General features: G+C 39.6%; 1 protein-coding gene across 3 annotated transcripts in view; it reads right to left on the bottom strand.

The window, feature by feature from the left end:
• Positions 1–2,711: 2,711 nt before the first annotated feature.
• eIF5B (eukaryotic translation initiation factor 5B) overlaps positions 2,712–20,920 on the bottom strand; it is a 31,820-nt gene continuing 13,611 nt past the window's right edge. For all 3 annotated transcript variants that reach the window (XM_069124126.1, XM_069124127.1, XM_069124128.1), the window contains 2 exons: positions 6,172–6,333; positions 2,712–3,027 (listed from right to left, as the gene is read on the bottom strand). In XM_069124126.1, the coding sequence (XP_068980227.1) occupies positions 2,920–3,027; positions 6,172–6,333 (270 nt within the window). In that variant the 3' untranslated portion in view covers positions 2,712–2,919. The remainder of the gene's footprint in view (positions 3,028–6,171; positions 6,334–20,920) is intronic.

The raw sequence follows: 20,920 nt of genomic DNA, 5'->3' as shown, positions 1-20,920 counted from the left end.
TGTGAAACACGATTTTCCGGAAACGTTGTATGAAAAAAAATTATTCTACATGCTCGATTTATCCTTTCATATAGAATCACCTCTCTGTTGATTATACCAAGATTACTACGACACGTTGTATACATTATTGAAAATTTTTCTGCATTCTTATCGTCAGATAAGTAATCCCCTCTCGTTTTCGCGAGAGCCGAGCGAGCGTCGAAAGCCGCGGATCGTAACGCATGGCTGGAAAGCACGAAAGAATGCCATCGGACGGTCGATCTCTGGCGAGTTTCTTCTCTGAAACCTCGTGACACTGTACGCTCCGAAAACAAAAACAGGAAGAAGGTTACGCTGATACACTCGAGCGCAAATCGTCCGATCGATCCTTCTTTTCTTGTGAAACTTGTGATCTTTATTTTTATTGCGATAATTCGCTCGATTATTTTATACAAAGTGAATACATATACAAAACACGTGAGGCTCTCATATATCATTTCCTTTTTTTCTTCTTCTAATGTAACATCATTCTACTTTTTTTGCTCTTCTATCTTCTTTCTTTTTCTCACGCATACACGCTATCTTTCTTGCTGTCTCTCAGTCACTCATTCATTCGCTATCTTCCTCCGATTCACGTATCTACACCTACTCCCCTTTCTGTCTCTCTTCCTTCTCTTCCTCGCACGTGTGTTCTCGACACGACGAAACCGGAAACACGTCGGAGGAAACTGTATGCGAGACACGCTTCTGCTTCCACGAATCGATCGTGAGTACCGACACTCAGACGAGTTTACCATTCGTGACAAAATTCGTCGTCATAATTAATACCATATTTTCTTTTCCTCTATCCGTATATCAATGTTTTCAATTCACTTTATAGAGAAATGCCACGTTTATTTTAACATTCATTTTAACATTGCATTTAAACATTCAATGTTATAAATATTAAAGACATCCGTGAAAGCTTGCGAGAATATAGTAGCACTATATCCCTATTGCACAATTATGTTTCAGCAACGCGACTTTCGCAGCCGAACTGCGGATCTTTACGTGAATTCACATTTTCTCTGACACAACCAAGTAAATTGAATCTAGACCGTTTCGTGTATCAAATATCATATATATCTTTTGTCGTATCATATACATTCTGTATATTTTTGCATTTTTAAATTTCCTAAAAATGCATGAACACCCACAGTTGAAGCTAAGTTAACTAAATTTCCCCCGTAATAAACCAAATGTTAGTTAGTGCGAGAGTTAGAAAAGAAGATAGACGCGATTAAATTTCTACATTGCATTCGGTAAATTTGACTAAAAAGAACGAGGGATAGAAAAGATTATCTCTCGTTGGATTTTTCTTTGGAATTGCCACGGGAAGATGGACGAGTCTCGTAACAAGCCCAAAAAAGACACGGCGCGAATAGAGTGGTTTGTCGCGAGCAAGGAAACCGGAGCGTGTGACGTAGGATTGATCGCAAAAACGGGAGGAATCGTTGCGGTCGAATCGTCGGTGGAAGAGGAGAAAGAGAGAAGACGGAAGTCCCATTTCGTTCGAACAGTCACCGCCTTGTTCGCCTCGCGCAACCGCATGCGAGGTAGTATCGGACGAAACTCGTTCAACTCGTCGACGGCTAATTCAGAGATCTAAGTGACCGGAAACTAGAGAACGCTAAGGACTTTTCTTCAATTTCTTTCGTTTTCGCTTCCTGCTGCATGGTTATCGTCCGAGATCGAATTTAGCGCGAGCACAGGTATATTGTATTTCGTTTCTCAAAGATTATCGACGTAATAAAATTGTTCCAAGGCCCCTCTTGTCTCTCTGCTCTATAAAACCTATCAGGATAATTTAGTTTCGATACATTTACAATCTTCTGGATCCTAGAAATCCTATTCCGTTTCGTTATTTTGTCTTTCTGTGTTTGCCTTTTTTGCCCGCTTCGTTCGGCCATATCGTCCAAAAAATCTCGTTTTCTAATTTCAAAAAATATTTCCAACATTTATGCAGATTTCGTTTCCAACTATTTGCGAGCTATTTTCCTCGGTTACACGCTATCGAACTGCTATGGCGAAATCTAGTTCTGTTTTATGGTAACAGCTCGATTCAGCAGCGATCGGGAGGTTACGTCCGGTTTTGCTAATCGTAAGACACGGTTTTCTAAGACACGATTTGTTAACGATATTCAATTGTACGCATTAAACAATTCAACTATTCGACATGGTTTCTTTTCGTTCTGCGTGTTCTCGTTGAGCCCAGCGTGAGCACGGTGATTAAGTACTGCGGAGTTTTTGGATCGTTTGTTGCAAAGCTTTCGAGCAGAAACCGTCGAATCGCGCGGCCTCGTTTCGAACTTGATGACGCGACGTCGTCTCGTAGGCGTCACGAAATTGTTATTAAAAATTATTAAAAATAATATTCGACGCTACATGATTAAGTTTCGACTTTTGATTTCATATTCATTGCTGTGTTCAGTGGTACTGTACGCAGTTCGTGAAAACATCGATAACAGCGTTTACGTGACACGAAGAAGAACGCGTCACTACATATCGATTAAGCGAATATGTAATTCCGTGCATCAATCTTCTATTCGTCTATGGAAAACTTCTAATCAAAAGAAACGTTGATTCTGCGTGACTTCTAGCTTGAGCGATTTTTAACATTATTTCTCAAAACAGGGATCACGTGCAATGAAACCTGAAGAACGTTTCGAGGGATCACAGAATGAAGCAAGGCGTGCGTCGATTATTTGCGTATATCAAGTACAACGACAGAAAGATCAGAAAATTCGACGTATATATTACAATTCGAGAGAACGATCGACAACGATCAGAAACGAATCCAAGATGGTCTGTGTGCTCGTTGATCGCAGCCCTCGCTCCTACATTTGTCAACCCATAAAACCATCGATGGAGCTTCAATGTTTCCACCCAGTCCAGTATGTCCTAGAGTATCTGGAAGAGCTTTTTCAGTTCTACCATCAGTTGCCAATCAGTTTTCACCAGATCGTCCCTGAAGTATTCCTTACAGGCGTCTATGCTTTGCCTGCTTATCTGTAACATAAACGACGAGAAACTTTGCTAATGAAAATCAAATTTGAATTGAATTCGTTCAAAAATAACGACGTCGATCACGTCGTAAGAACGTATTACGGAAAATAAAAGAACAGTATACCCAGAATACATTCTGTATATACACGAGTTTCTTGGAAATCAAGCCGATCAACTAGTTTATGTAAGAACATACATTGTCCGAATGCGTAATTAATATACAATTTCTCAAAAAAACAAGCAACTTGCTAAATCATGAGTTATATAAATACAAATGGCAAATTCCAAGACGAGTTTTACAGAAAGACATTTGTAATATCGTCAGATTTTCCAACTTTAAAACGTAGTCGATCAGTGTGGTTTCTGAGCTGACACACATACAATGACTGAAACGGAGCCAGCTCCACTTTCCAATAACTCGATTAAACGAACAAAAAACAATCCAAGATCAATCAAAATCAAATCACATTTTCAAACGTGATATAATCTTGTAGTCGACTAATATTCCTAACGATAAATTTTAGCATCGTTGAATATGAAACCTATACCTTTCTTTCTCTATCGATAAATACAAATAAAATATCAAAGCTGGCACGTTATTGATGCAAAGCCTTGAATCATCGTCAGGGCAAACTGCAAGTAGAAAGACCGTTTTAAACGCTGCACCTCGTCTAGGAATAATTTCCTTGAATCGGTTTTCGCGAGGACAGGCGCATGCTCGCGCACACAGTCCATTCACTAACGTAACGCTTTACAACTGTTTCCGCCCCCACTCCCGGCCGGAAGTCCCGTTTCATTCATGGATCGGTCACAATGGTGGTTTTACGCCGCTATTGAGGACGCCTGCCTCCCGCCACGCCCCTGCTACTTCTCCCCCACCATCTCATTCTCACTCCCTCCCTCCCCTTTCATTCCCTTACCTTTCTTTCCCTTTTCCCTTCCCCTCGTTCTAGCACACGCTCCCTCTCTCTCGTTCTCTCGCTTTTTAGTTCTCTCTCGTACGCGCGCACACGCACACACCACGCACAGATCTCCCACCGTACAATTCTTTGCCTCTCTTTCTCCGTACCGTTTCCGTTTCATAGCCTCGTCTCCGTTGCTTCGTTCCCTTGTCCTCTCACGGCCCTTTGTCGCTAACCGAGTAACGTTGCACGAACAGAAAAAGGGTCCTCTCCTCGTGAAACCTTCGCACACGTTTTCCTATACATCCAGATGATTTTTCCAGCCACGGATTTTCGAAATCTTGATATATACCCACGAGGACACGTTGCAACCTAACGCCGTCCATACTAACGTTGGTTTGTGTTTCGCTCGTATCGAACGAAGAGCCTCTCCAATTCTCACTTCTCCCATCAGTTTAATCACAGGTCGATTTTATCGACTTTTGATTATTGAGTAGTCTCGATGATTTTACTCTGCACGATTCGGTACGGTGTATTTTTGAACTTATGGTTGAACAGAAATTATGGTGTAGAATTTAAGAGGTCAAAGAGATGAAACGAAGGAGGGGAAGGCGAAAATTCTGTTGTTGCCAAGGAACGAGCAAAATCGTCGCTTGACAAATCATCGTGGGAACAAGGTGATTCCGGGGAATCGATTCTACGAAGCAAACGGTAACGACGACTTCCGCTCGCCTTGGCAGCACACAAAGATACCCAAGCCAGACGGGCTGTGCACATATAAGTGCTCACATGGCTGTTGAGTACGCGTGCACAACCGGAAAGCGTGGATAAAGCTAGAGGAAACTGAGTTGACGCTATTGAACACGGAATTCGTGCTATGCTTCTATGATAAAGCAAATTTCTAGATTTAGATAAAAGAATAATATGAAAGCCACTAAACCGCGGAAGTTTATGTACTTATTGAAAAGTTACGGAAATATATCTATTGTACTGTAACATAAATTCATCTTGTTTTTATGCATACATATATTATGATAAATATAAAAACAAGACGAATTTCGTGCGAGTTAAATATTTTGAATATTTTATAATTAGTACATTATATGCATTCTATGTATCTTTGAACCATTAAATTTCCCATGAATGCACGAAGATTCACGTATGATCCACGCCTCGGAAGCCAAAACGATCAATTCCATTCTATACGAAGCTCTCAATTTCATTTAAGTTCATTTACGCAATTAATATCAAACATTAAAAGGAAAAGAAAGAACTTATTTTCATAAATTTATTCATCACAGAGGAACAGTACAAATTGCTTATAATTATTATTTTTCCTTACATTTCAATTTATGGAGTTGATCGGTATAGCTTCTGACTCATGTAATCAATTAAGTGAAATTTATGGGAGCTAAACACGCGTGTCGAGCACACGATATTCGCTTCCATTAAAGTATAGGGCCGATTGATTCGCAGTTGATATCCAAAGCGGAAGACGGAAAAGAAAGAGGCGAGGTGAGGGGAAGGAGGAAAGAGTGGAAGTTCTGCGAAGGCCGGAAGTCGATGGTGGACGCCTGATCGCTACCGGATGTGCATCTTCCTTTTTCGACCAAAGTCTTGCATACTAATAAGGATCGTTTCCGTCTCGCTCGCTTCTGATTTCGATGAAATTGCAAAGCTATGCGAATCGGCTCGGCGCACGAGGAAAAAAGCGAAACGTATATACTCAGTTCTCTAGCGGAATTTCATCAACGGCCAAGACCACCTGTCGATCAAATTCTTGCGAAGCAGCTGCTTCACGAAACTCTGAAACGTTCACCTTGTAATCGTTCCTCCTTTCCTCGTAATCCCGCGCATAAACCTTGTGTGCTTGCACCGCATTTTGCACGGTTTAAACGTGCGGCGCTTCATTATTTTAGAGGCTATCAAACTCGCTAAGCGAGCTATTCGCTTTCAAAGAGAAAATTCGAACCACAGAATTACGTTCTTCTTCTTCGCGATAACGATCATTGATAACGAAATTGTGCCGGTATTTTTTTAAAGTATGTACCCTCTTATTATACGTTCCAGAATGGATGGTACGTAAGATCAACGAAACCGAGATCATAAACATCGATGGTGGAGACGGAATAATGTTTCCTGAATTAAGCAATTGTCTGTAATATTGACGATAATATCCCGTAAATCGTCCATCTAATGTTACTGAACTCACTCCCGTGGATGAATTATAAGATCAAAGGCCTACCTTGCTCACAACGAAGTCTTTCTCGTCGAAATGACGGCCGAACATTTTCGGCGCCTCGCCAGGTATTGGCTCGATTTTCACGCAGACTTCCTGACCTTTCCTCGCAGATTCCACGGGCTTATGGTTGTATTCTATGCTCGTAACCATACCCAATTCGACGAACTGCAAAGTCAAACATAGGCATCATAGTATAAATATTTTAAATCTATCAGTCATATTTTTACTAGTTATCTTACAATTATTCTATAAATATGATCTATAATGCCTATAAAAATTATTTACATATGTCCTTATTATCTAACGAAATTTCTAACTATTTTTTATCAGGTTCTACATCTCATTTTCATAGTCCTATGAAAATACTAATAAATGATACGAAATTTAATGATATTTGCAGCTAATTAATTAGCGTGTTAATGCTATGATAAATAAAATAACCTGCAAAATACTTTACGTAGCCACCAGATATTCCCTCGCGAGTGCTGTGCGTTATCCATTCTCTAATTTCGAACGTTCTATGTAAATAACCGTCGAGATGCCTTCCAAGCACGACACGGGTTAGGAACATTTCATAAAGATTTCGAAAAACACGGGGAATTTTTCGCATAGACACAGCTCCATACGCAGGCTGTTTCGCAGCTTGTATCGCAGCTTCTGTCGTCGTGTCTTTTTTCCATCCTCGATCGGCGTGTGTCTCTTTGCGTGGGTATAGCTCCGCCTATGCATTCCTTTCTGCGACCGGAAGTCGAGAGAAAACCGAGTACCTGAGCATTGCGCGTCGTCAGGGCCGACTCGGACGTAGGTACGTTTTCGCCGTGAATACCGGCGAGAATCGGTGGACCGAGTAGGCAGATACGCGTATACGTAGGTTGCTGGATCCTGTGGGTCGTCGTACACGCGGTGATCTTCGAATTTTTCACAGAATTTTGTCCTATTTGTGGCCACAGAATTATGTGTGGGAAAAAATAATCGTAAACGAAAGGTGCGCCTAAATTGTTGAAGAAACAGTCGAGGAAGGTTCATGGGAGAGAATAACGAATTTCAATGGGAACTTGTAGTGTATTGGGATTTAAGAGCACCCTATAGAATGGCGTATAGTGGCAAGAAAGCTCGAGCACGTCGTTCAGAATTGCGTTATTGCCGTAACACACCTGCAGCTGCAAGAGCGCCAAGTGGGCGATAAACCCGGACACAACTTCGCTTGGGGACACGCGCAGATTGCCGCCTATCCTTTTCAAAGAATTGCCTATAATTACGCTTAATTAACCGTTGCCTTCTTCGAGAACTCGCCAATCTATTCAAACCTTTCACGATGAGACTATATGTATAATAACATTGGTACATCTATTGGAAGAATGTTTACTTTTATCGTTTCAATTTTATTATGGAACATCTATAGAAAGATAAAGTTATTTCTTGTTATATCAATAATAAGAACCAAAAGGAAAAGCTTATAAAAGATTTAAGAACTTACTTTAGAAGTTTAGAAAGATGATGTGAGAAAAGGGGCTCATTGTGAATCGTCTATAGCAAGATAATGTTATTTCCTGTTACACCAGTAAGAACCAGAGGGAAGAACTTATGGGAAATTCGAGGCATCAAAGCAGGAATTAAAAAAAAAGATGATTGAAGAGGAAAGGGCCAAGATCGAAGCGAGATCGAAGGAAGCAGAAGCACGGTATCAATCGATGGACAATGACCGGTGGAATATACTCGGTCTTGTATTTCGAAACCCACGCCGAAAGAGCAATATGCCCACATACACGCTCGTAGTCGGCTCGAATCGAATCACGAGGCTCGTTCTTTGTCGCCTTGGTGTGCTCTTTTCTTGTTGTCTCCCATATTCTTCCCGTTTCTCCATTCCTGGTTATTTTTATGGTGTTGCGCGATCGTCCAGTTTTCGACACTCTTCGCGTCCTATCGCACGCATTACCATATATACGTAATTGCAAGCGTGTATCTCCAGAAAGTACGCATCCTTGTTCGATACGCTCGCCTTCTAAGCTTCGCTTCTTCTGTCGCTTTTCTTTCTTTTTTCCTTCTTTGTCCGCCTTTTTTTTATTCTTTCATCTAACGCCTTGTCGTATATTATGGGCTTTGTATATAAAGTATAAATGTCCATGTTTTATGGTTAATAATATTATTTATATATGTTTTTATGGTTTTTCGTTCCACGTAGTTACACGGCCGAGCATAAGTATTAGATCGCCTCCTCGTTACAGTTATTGAAAAACTTTAATAATAATTTCTAGGTTTACGGGCGTTTCTTATATATCTATCTTTACACGAAAATACGCATTTTCTTTAAAAAATCGATTTATTCAAATTAAGTCTGAATTGAACAATATTAAGCTTCACGTTTAAATAAATTATTAATAAGTAAAAAGTCTTTTTTTTTTATTATCACGGAAATGATAACAATAATATTATTGCTATAGGGTAATCATATTTATTGAGCACTTGAGCACATTTTTTACAAATATACTGAATTTTGTTTCTGCATTTTCCGCATACGATCTTTTTGCAATATATGCAACAATTATTGCTTCTATTTTCTTTGCAGTAGCCCACTTGTCACAACTTTTTCGCACTTCTGACGTTGAAAGTGACAGAAATGAAGCGTTTGATCTTTGACAAAATATGAACTCCTTTCTGGATATTTCCGATCCGGTGCACTCTTTGCATAATTTCCACGCTTTTATCGCTGCCAAATCTAAAATATTGAAAAAAAAACTTGAAGGGACCATCGGAAACTCCCTGCTTTCACACTATATTTGCGTGCCATCTGCTCAACGACGTCCACACCAAACTTTGTTTTATTATAGAAAGCAATGGTTTCTGGATCACGTTTATAATTGTCTTCTACTCGTATACCTGTATGTTTGGTGCTTAGAAGGAGGACTTTTACGTTAGATTTACTTTTATACACGGTAAGCGATTTTCTGATTTATATAAATTTGAGGAAAACAAAGTCATCTTGTACTTTTTTCAGTTGAGCATCGAGTTTCATCTTTCCCCATATAAGGGATACCATTCAAAATATATTTTGTTTGGACGTCAACTGCAAACCAAAACTTAATGCCCAATTTATGAGGCTTATTCGGCATATACTGCGTAAACCTGCATCGTGCTTTCGTTGGAAATAATTGTTCATCTATTGAGATATTTTCATATGGCTTGTAACAAGCTTGGCTATTACTTATAAATCTGTTCCATATTTCGCAAATTTATCTGTTTGTAATCTTTCGGAGGCTTTCAATAATCTCGCTTCGTATGCGCCCTGGGCATATAGAATTCCTAGGAAACTACGCAACTCAGCAATTATGATTGTCCGTCTTTTTTCAAAACCCGATGCGCCTCGGTTTCAGTGCAATCTTTTATGTGTTCATTATGTGTCTGTCAATTATCAATTCAAAAGCACTAGTTACACAAGCCGACATAATATTTCTCTTAGCATAGCCAGTAGGCCCTGTGATATCCTTGAATATCATACGAACGGGCGTCCTACCCCTAGATCTGCCTGCTTTCAGTTTTATCCACTGTGTCCCGTCAATTGCAATTTCAATTTCAATCATTACATTTTGGGATGTGCTTGGAATGCTCGTCCTTTCATCCTCGGAGTCAGAACTAGAAAAAATGCGCATCCTTTTCTTGTTACGACACACTTTCAAGAAGTTTTCCTCCTCATTATCCGAAGATCCTTCTATCTCTCCACTTTCAGTGTATTCAGAACTTTCACTGTCAGCTTCGCTTTGGCCTAATTCATATTGATCTTCTTCGGAGGTATCCTCAGAACAATCTTCATCGATGTTGACAATTTTGTTCAATGTCTTATTATATCTCCTGCATTTACTCATGATTGCTGGAAAAGGGGGATTGGTCGAAAAAAGAAAATACTGTGCCCAAATTCAATTATCCTATTGTAAATACTTACAATAAGTGGAGACAATGATAGGAAATGTCTACAATAACTGAAACTTTTGCACACTGTCTTTGAAAAACGGTTTGTTTATGAAATCAGCTAGCCCGTCAATTTAACGGATTTCGTAGAGATAGGTATACTACATACAGATTTAAAAAATTAGAAAGCCTAGGAAAAAATAATTGTGTGTATAAATTCTTTAGACGAAATGATTAATTTATGATGCAATGGTTAAAATTAATGCTATGGTTTTGGGGATATTTCATTTCGAAGTTTGAAATCCGTTAAATTGACGAGTCTCGTAAACCTAGTGTTAAGTATGAGTCCAACTAAGATAACGTTCCTAGAAACTTTTACAATTGTTATACAGCTGTAAAATATTGAATATTACATTATAACGATATTAAAGGACACTATAAAGTGCTGAAAAAGTCGACTGTGATAAATGGACGAATATTTATGCGGTTGGCTATAAGGTGCAAATAAGGCAGGTTTATGATAAAATAGTTAGGCTGTAGGGTACGAATAAAAGAGACACGTAACAAAATAACTAGGCTATACGACGCGAACGAAATAGGCCTATAATAAAATAAGTAGAAAGTAAAAGCAGTGAAGTTTAATATATATTAAATATCAGCCAGTATCTTAATAGTGATAGCCGACAGTGTACTACGTGTCTTTCGATGCTTTGTTTTTCGCGGTGCAAGAGTGGCGTGTTAATTCGCGCGACACCGCTGTGCGCTCCGTTAGCAATGCGACTGGAAGTAAACAGGTTTGACCAATTGTTTTTTCGAATTCGAGTGGGAAAATTGCAGCGCGTCTCGTTTCGTGTAGAAGGGAGAAAGAAGATGGGAACGCGTTTGGCGAGAATTCGCGACGTCTTCCTCGTCTTCGCGTGGGTTACCACGGATCTTTTTTCTTCTTGAGCGTTTCAGCCTCGGAACACGTGGGAAGCCAACCATGGGAAAACAAGAATTTTATTTGAAAGAATTTATTTTCTTCTTAGCCCGAACTGGAATTTAATTTAGTATGTTAACAACGCCATATTTTAAAAGCGAACTATTTCACCCATTCATTTAACATCCCACGTCGTCGTCTTTCACTCTCTCTCTCTCTCTCTCTCTCTCTCTCTCTCTCTCTCTCTCTCTCTCTCTTTTTATTCGCACTTTACTCGCCTCGTGCGTTATCTCTATGACACACGATTGTGTATCGCCAGACGATACGCGGATATCAGATACTTGGTACCGAAAGGAGCAACTAATTAAATACCAACATTTGTCGTCCGATCTATTCGGTGATTAGCGTCACTCTAATCTTCCCGTCCGGAAACAAGCACTCGCGACCAACTTCGAAATATTTGCCTTCCGACCTAATTAGCCTCTTACGAAATACCCTATCCAAGATAGGCTAAATAGCCTATTCAAGAAATTACTGTAAAACCCATGGAAACTGGTAGACGCTAAAGCGCCGATTTACAAACTTTCATCGTTTCATATTTTTCGACTAAACGTTTAAAATGTAAACAACCGCTCAAAGCTATGGTTATAGAGTATGCGCGTTTTAATGAACTGTCGTTCTGAGGTATGAAACATCTGAAGATCATACGCTCATAAGAATCTATATACGTTCGATTGCTCCAGCGTGTTCGTCGAAATGACATCTCGTCAGATCAACAACAGAACAGGCATTCGTTATAATCATAGCTAATTCGTATTTATCATGCATCATATTTATTTACGTATCACCCGGTCGGTAATTAGTAATCACATTGCGTATCAGACTCGGGCACATATATCTCTGGCAGGCAGGATTATTTTTGCTTTCATTCAACCGCGTTCCTTTCTCGTCGGCGTGCGTACACAGTCAAGTTCTCGCAGCCTGATTCCCTTGTTTACGGTCGCCAAGAAACGTGCCGTGGCACGACATGACGCGGTCCCGGCCCGTGGACACCCGATTCGAAAGCCGGCCATTCTGAATGAGTCTAAGTTTAGTAAACCGACCAACGAGGCCAACGTGGCAGCCGATGTACTCAAAGAACGCGTATCGCAGGCCAACTGTGAGCGCGCGATACAGAGTAGCCAGAAGCGTGAATCGTCCGACTGACATCACACGAGCCACGCACGCTCTCGCACCGCAGGAGAAACCACGGAAATTTATGTTGAGCTAACAGCGCAGATTTAACAGTAATTACCGACCATTTTTCTCTCCTGGCAACAGACTTTACATCGTCCCGGAACGGACACGCGATTAACCTCGATGCCATCATCTCCGATAATTGCCAGTTCTATCCGAACAACTTATCTCTATCTGATTGATATGATCGATTACCCAGAACAAAAAACTGATTACCTACGTCGGCCGAAGCTGCACTAGCTTCATTAACTCTATAAAACAAGCCCGTCCTTTCGAAACATCGTTGCAAAGTTATTTCCCCTTTTCCAACGTTTCTGTCTTCGTCTAGGCTTTGCGATTTTCTTTGATAAATGAGAAAACGGTATTTGGTAAAAAGTATAAACAGATTGTAATGAGGTGTCTGTATCATGATGTCTATATAGCAGCGCGTGAAAGGATTCGAATACCTGTAGAAATCTGGCTGCTCACGTGCTATTGTAAGTACGTATGCGTTCGTACATAAATGTCTAAAATTTCCATACGCAGCTTCAGATTAATTTCAAATTTTAGCGATATAGTCGTGACAATTGTGTTTCTTTACGGTATTAATGAAATTTCAAAATATTTTATATAACACGTAGGAAAGCTTCCGCTGTATAGATATGTATATGAGCTTCTCAGAAACCGAACTAATTAACTCCACTTTTACATAATAGGATTCACAGATACATAATTAATATTCATCTGAAAGAGAATAGAATTTATTTCTCACAACAAGATAGTATAATCACAAGCTTCACAATAAATTTAGAAAAATATTGTGAGTTTTCATTGCGTTTCAATTAATATGTTTGATCAGTATGGCTTTTGAATGATCCATATATCGTAGATAGAGGATTAAGATGAAACAAGGAAACGTATCGATCATACGATTGCCGTTTTGGCTTATTTTCCGAATCCCACATTTAATAACAGAAGTGCAAGAATAACATCGCAACCTATATTATATATTTATATAACGCTTAAAAAACAGGACGCAAATACGAGAGCCACCTGTATTGCAATCCCTAACTTCGTCTCGATCAAACTCTGAATATTTATCTTACGATTGATAAAGCTTCGAATAGAAAACAATATGATGTTCGAATCGTCAATGAAAGTTGTTTATAGAGGAATTCTAATTTTTACGTTTCTTTCGTTCAAGATGGGTTTCCGTGGAAGACAGACAAAAGAAAGACGAGGAGAGGTGGAAAAGGGAAAGGGAAAGAGGGTAAAGGAAAAGCAAAGCGAAACGAGACGAAAAGAGGATCGGTGTTGGCATACTCGGGAGCAGACACAGCGCAGCAAGTGAACGCGTGAGACGGGAACCGGAAGTCTATTTTCGTGAGCCGCACCGATTTAGAAAGCTTTATAGTTTGTACGAACCTCAGCGGCTAACAGCCAACCGCCGTCGTTGGTGTGGCTCGCCGCTTTAAGTGCATGCACAAAATGAGATTTGTGCGGCATTCTTTCTCCTTCGCTCTCTCTTTCGAGACCTATACTACCATAAATATTAGGGAATATTGGCTCGTTTAGAAAGTAACGAAAGAATTTTTTTTTAAACTTGGATCGTATGTTCTCTTGATAAAAAAACCGCTAATTAATCAATCTTATTTTGAACCAAGAGTAACATCTGTTCGAACTTAATATTTTAATATTTGGTAAAAATTCACGATAATTACTCGATAACGATACATACCTGAAAAAGGATTTCTTTAATCCTATCAAATACAATGTAGAAGATATGCACTATTGGGAACGCTATGAACTTTCTAAATTTGAAACTTTCAAATGCAACGTAACATTTTCAAGTCGTGTACTATGTATTCCATTTTCGATAAAAAAATCTCCCAAGATATATATTTGTCGGGTTAATCGGGTTAGTTGGGTTGGTGCTGGTTCTTGGGGCGCCTTGTGTTTCTTCATTAGGACTAGCCATTATAGTTGTTCAAAGGTTTATATTTACAGTAATATGTACAGGAGTTGATTAAACAAGGTTTAACTGTATAACGTAAAGTCACTCTTAAATAAACAATGTTCTCGGGTTTAACGAATCCACGGTCAACGGGACAACTTTTTGAACATTTAGTTATAAGCTATTCTTGAAATGACGTTTGCTATGACGTTCGGTATCTTTTAGACTAATCGTTTTACGTTGTGTATCAACTCTCCAAGGTGATCATACAAATAAAAGACTGACACGATCACACTTGTCAATTGCACATTGATCAGGGTTATCAACAAAATTCCAGGGACCGTTACTAGGCTCGCGTAGAGCCGTTATTGCTCCCGCCTCGGGACTTGTTTGTTAATACAACGTGTGTCCCTCAACATTAGTACTTCTACGTTCATCCCGAGACCGTGGCTACGTTCGGTGACCGGCAGTGTCACCTCAACCTCAAGTCCACTGTTATAATACTATATTGAACAGGTTAAACAAACAGTTTAACCGAAAGTATTGGGAATCTTCCCAAAATTCCAAAAGAAAGGCCCGCTATCCCTACATCTCCGACATATTAAAGAATGTAATACGTATCAGAAGTAACCATTCGACGTTATCGCATTTGCTACGAGTTTTATCAATATCTCAATGAAAGGCTAATCAGTTGCTTACATCGGTCACGTGTGCGATATACCTTTGATCTATCGGCTGCTTAATGAGTCGGACGGATGCGTCGATGAATGAAATCCCCACTACCAGCGGCGATGTCCTTCCTTCGTTCGCAACCAACATCATTGAATGAACAACTGTTTCTGAAAACCTTGCTGGTATCTACTTTTTGCACTTCGTATTTGATAGTCTATCTGATAGCTTATGTCACTAAATTCTATCCTGTCTCTTACACGTTGCGAGAACATGAGAATAAATCAATTAACAACACGTTAGAACAACTTAACAACCTAACGACCTAACGTCCTAAATAACACGACCGGAGAATCAGGTTTGCTGGTCGATATATCGATTCGAGCCCAAAGCGTTCACACCCCCTGTTTCTCTGGTGTCACGTGCTTTTTGCATTTGCTCGTTTTCTGGTACATAGATACATTCAATTAAAGATTCCTCTAAATAGGGAAAAATACGTAAGTGGTGGGCAAGTGACATTTAAATTCGATACGTGAAGAAGGAATCCAGACCTGAAAGTAGAACGATATGCATATTCTGTTCCGAGCGAGGAACTCGCAAGATTCGCTCTGTTTCGTCGACGATGCGATTATCGTTCGTATTCGTCGTTAACAAAATTAATCGCGAGCCTGGGTAAAATGATCTACTCGACATTGGAAACTCGACATCCGGCCAGCAGCGTTTCTCTCTCAGTTTCTTCTCTCTTTGCCTCTCTTTCGCCTTTCCTCCGTCCTCTTTATCTCTCTTCCTCTCGCGTCTCTCTTACCCAAGCTATTTCTCCTTTTTTTTCCTTCGCTACGATAGCAACGTTAACCAGCTGCCTACTTAGAGAAACACGACGGAAGGAGAAAGAGTGAAGGGAGGAAGGGAGTCGACAACGAGAACGAAAGAGTGAGAAATACGCATGGAAAGGGGAGGGAGAGAGAAAGGTTGGAATGAGGTAGAATACGCACATACTAACGCATCGATGCCATTTACTCACCAACCACATCCCGTCTTTCGGCCTTCCGGCTTGTCTCTAACTTTCGTGGAAACGCCTCTGGCTTCCTTCCGGTCGTTTATCACTCGGTAGACGCTCTAAACGTAGGTACGCTGTCCCACGTATGTTCGTTTCACCCCCATCCTCAGCTGTCTCGTCACCCTTTCCTATCCCTCCTCATCTAACCTTCTTTCCTTTTCGTTTACTTTTTTTATATTTTTTCCTTTTTCGTTTCTTTTCATTCCTCTTTTGAGGGGGCGGCATCTCTTCCACTTATATGCCCTTCTTCACTACATTTTGACCTTTCCTCTAATATTAGCCGAGACGTTTTTCCCTTTTACGCGCACGGTCGCGTTTAGAATGTTGTTCGAATGCCATCTCTCTTGTTCTATAAGCACGTCGTTATTGGTATTTGCGAATAGTTCATGAACCGTCTGTTTGTTATCTGTTTGCATACTGTTCACAGACATAGATTGGTCGAACGTACAAGTGGTTCACGAAAGTATTCGAACGCTTGTAGAAACCTTCTATGAATATATTGTATGTATTATACGAAACATTCTGACATTTTATTAGCAATATAATGAGAATCAACTATCGTGATTATATGAATAGTGTTTGAAATGTATCTATTTTTGCGATTAGATTTGTCCCAAGTTCTATCAATATAATCATAATTGTTTAATGAAACTCCAATATGTTTCGCATTACATACCATAATATTGGGCTGTCCGAAAACTTCACAGCGTTCCGATTGCAAATTTCTATCAAATAACGTCTAATTCTACTTAAAAGTTTCCCCGACGACCTAACGCATTATATTCAAAGGAAAGTTTCTATAAATGTAAAATATTTCGACGAGCCAGTACATCTCGAAGAAATGTGCCACGTTTCTTGGTGTGAATCCTTTTAATCCTCCGTTTCTTTTTCTAGCGTGTCTCTATATTGCGTCGAGCGTTTCTCGCTACAAGTTGGTGAAAAATTTGTACAGCTCGCTATCGTGCTCGATACTGAAACACGTTTCGTATTCCGTTCGTGTGCTCGTTAATTAGCTTCCCTCGCAGTCCCGCTCGGCCAATCCGCTCCGACGTGTTAATTTTCTACTCGCAATCAGTAAATTTACAAATATATTCTGGTACCTGCTACCGGACGAGAAGGAAAACGAGGGGGAGATCGAGCGTAGAGAGCTCAGAGAACAAGAGAGAGCGAGTGAGAAAGAGAAAGAGAGAGAGAGAGAGGGAGAGGAGATGGGAGGGAAAGGAAGAGCGTTACGAGCGGCCTTCCGCCGGAAGGGGACTCACACACCACGGAGTTTCTAGTTCCTGTCACTCCGGACGGGAATATAATTCGTGGTGGTTTGAAAATCTTCTTCGTGTTTCCTTGATATAACTATCATCAAACGTCGAACTACCAACCGACGGGAAGTCGCATTTAAATTCGTAACGCCGTTCCGCTAATTATGCCTAAGCCGTTATGGCATTAAAATGATACCTAACATTATGATCCTATGTTATAACATTTCTTTATACAGATAACATTTTTGATTGAGCATCGTTTTGAAGCATATTGAGTCTGTGACTTTTTGTATTTTAATTTACGATTACTTTTAATGACCAAAATCTAAGAATACCAATCCCAAGGTGTAGAGATCATTATTTTAGAACTTAAGCGTATATTAGTTGAATATTTAAACTGTACAATATGCATGGTTTTTATATACGCATAACTTTTAAAATAATGGTCTTCGAGGTTCAACCATATTTTCACGTAACGATGTGTGATAGATAGATATAAAGGCATATCGAAGACTATTTGATATTATCAAGATTTAGATAAATTCTAAAATTCAGGGAGGAAAGAAAAATTTTTTCTATTACGTCCGATATCGTTCGAAGGTTAATTGGAAAAATATCCGTTTTAATATAAAAGAACGAGATATTTAATCTTCCTGTAATCTCTTTGATTAAATGATAAAAAGTAAGGAAAATCAGAGCGAAGATCTTTTTATAAAATTTGAATAGGATTTCACGCACGAAAGATAGCGTGTTGTGAGGCTGTGATGATAAAAGAGTCTTTCGTCTTCAGAGACCTTTTGCCTAGACGGGCTCTTTCTCACCGGCTATTCGTCTAACGCTGTTCGAGCTTCCAGCTGTCGTGACACGACTTCGTGAAAGGGACTGAAGCATCGTCGACAAGGGGAGCGTGCTTTAACGAGACACGATCGATCTACCCTCGCCCGTATCGGCCTATTCAGTTGCATAGGAAAAAATATGATTCCAGGTAGACAGAAAGTTACCAGATAAGCGTAACATACTATCCCAACCTTTTGTCATGTAATCGATATTTTTTTCCAAAACTGATTTCCTGCTCCGTTCCAGTCGCCATCTCTGATACTAAACGTTTTTCATTGAATCTAATCGAAGTACAATGTAAGATCATCATAAATCTTCCATCTCTTTAATGAACTTTCTAACACGGCATAATGTTGTTAAATTTTAAAGAAATTGTTCCTTTTGTTAACTATGCTATATTAAGGTATATCCCTTTAATCATTAAACAATATGAAAATTAGAAAATCAACAAAATTCTACTTATCATATTTCCCCCTGTAATCTTCAAAACATATCATTAATTCTACTATTCGTTCGATCCTTCCATTCTTCATCTCATCGTCATTCATGACATAACACTCTAACCTTGTGTTCTTGTAAAGAAATTCGATTATTTTTCAGCCTTTCACAAATCATATCATTAATTCTATCAGTCGTACGATCATTTTTAGTCTTCGATCTTATTATCTTGTTACTTATTTCAACAACCTCGAGATTCCTATCAGTGTATGAATCCTATTATCGCGTCGACCAAGCAAGATGCGCTACAAATACGATCAACGATCGACTATCGAAGCGGATAAGAATGGAAAAATCTATCAAGGAAAAGTAACGCGAACATAAGTTCGGGTCATCGAGCGACGAGCAAGAACACCAGGGGACGACTAGAGAAGAAGGAGGAAAAGGGATAAGACGAAGAAAAGGAATGGCGGAACGGCAAGAAAACGGCAGGCTAAAAGAATCCGCCGGATTTCCGCTCGACGTTAAAGCGCCTATCGAGGCCGTTGCGCAACGCGCGTATACGCCCGATAACGATGGAAGCCGTGGAAATACCTCCGACGTTGTTCATGGACTTTATCTTTGGAAACCAATCGTATTTTCATCAATCCTACTCATTTCCTGCCCATTAATTCGTTATTTTCGTCGAAACATTTCTTTCTTTTCTCCCTCTCCTTCTTTTTTAAGAAGTCTTTTTCAATCGTCTTAACGACTTCTTAATTACTGATTCGGCTGACAACATATAAACCAACATGTATAATAGTGTAATAAAATTCCACGTAAAAGACGAGCAGAAAGAGAGAGACAGTGAAATAGTTAGTTCGCTTTCAAAAACATGCGATTTGATGAGTATGATCTTCATGTTCGCGTATTTACAGTGGTGTACAGAAATCTCGGGTCAGCTGGACTTTTCAAGTTATTTCAAGTTTGGTTGGAATCAAAAATTGGATATTACGAGATCGAAATGTAAATCCTGATAAAGAAGCTGTTTCATTGAAAAATAAGGATATGTGCAAATACTTGTAATATAAAGTAATATTTTTTTACGAATAAGTTGTATAAGTGAATAATATTGCTACGGTGAAAAACCGCCAGTTATTAAATTCATACTGAACCATTTGATGATCAACAGCGCACGAGACGGTCCAAATTCGCGCAATGCTTGCAGAATCACGTACTTAAAAGTCATCTCGTCTTTTTCTGTACGAGCTTCGTATGTTCCTTTCACGGCGCACCACGTCTATCGCATTCCTCTCATTCGCGAATACAGATCCGTTCGAGATTCGACACGGTGACTTCAGAACTGACCTAACCTGACCCTGCTCACTAACAGGCGATCGTGATACTCGACATCCGGTCTGGATAATCGTTTGCTAATGAAAAATACCGCGACAACCAGAGATACGAATCAGATCTATTCACTATCGTTTATGTATTCGGTATCTACTATACTGTCTTACATAACTGTGTATGGATGTTCATTCCGCATCAAAACTATATGAAACAATAGCTTCTGCAATTTCGGATTTAATTTATCAACTAACGATATCAGTGAATTGACAAATGACAAATAGACCGCTGAGTTACAATATGCGTCATTATAAGAAATTTAATTGTAAAATAGAAGTTCTAAGAAAAAAACAGTTAAAATATACTACCCATTATAATATTTACTATTATTTACGTCATCTTGAAAGTACGTAAATCATTTGTTTTTTTGAGAACTGAACGTCGTTCATGTACTTACGTAACGAAATTAAGAATTAGCGAAAAGTTGAGTTAATTAATCAAGATTGCGAACACCGTCTGACAATGGAATTTCAGTCGAACTTAAATAAAGACTAAAATGCAACGAAAAAGCAGGGTAGGGCCGAAAGGAGTGTGTACGGTTTGGAGTTGAGGACGCGTGGGCCAGCAACGTGGTCGGAACTGCTTTCTACGCGCGGGCGAGAAATATGTACTCGTTGCACACGCAGCCGGTAATACAGCGTGTGACGTACACGTTACGAATTTTACGCGTTGCTATCACCCACATACGCTTCGATATTATTGAATCGAATAATTTATACCACCATTTGCATTTGAAACGTAACCGCCGGACCGAAAGTCGCGGGGCTTGCCAACCACTACGCCTCGTCGCCTGTCACCTCTTACGCTTTTTTCCCTCGTTTTACTTCAACCGATCGTGTTAAATTAACCGCAAAGATTTAATGCCGCAGGTCATACGGGGATATCACATCGATGCTTGTCGCGACCGGAGAAATATTGGAAAACGATGGAAGTGGGATTGAACAATTTTCAACGCTTGTCGTTTATCTATGCTGCTGTTAAATGATCGTATAAGAGAACATAAATTTACATATGCCAAATGACACGTATAATTCATCATTCACCATAATAGAGAAGCACAGAGATTTCTCTATTTGAACTGAATTTTATCCACAGTTTCCTCAAATATTAGCTTT

The sequence above is a fragment of the Bombus flavifrons genome, chromosome 11 (genome assembly GCF_040668555.2).
Source record: "Bombus flavifrons isolate JBK064 chromosome 11, iyBomFlav1_principal, whole genome shotgun sequence".
In the NCBI taxonomy this organism is placed as follows: Eukaryota; Metazoa; Arthropoda; class Insecta; order Hymenoptera; family Apidae; genus Bombus; species Bombus flavifrons.
This window is presented reverse-complemented; position numbering and strand designations above follow the sequence as displayed.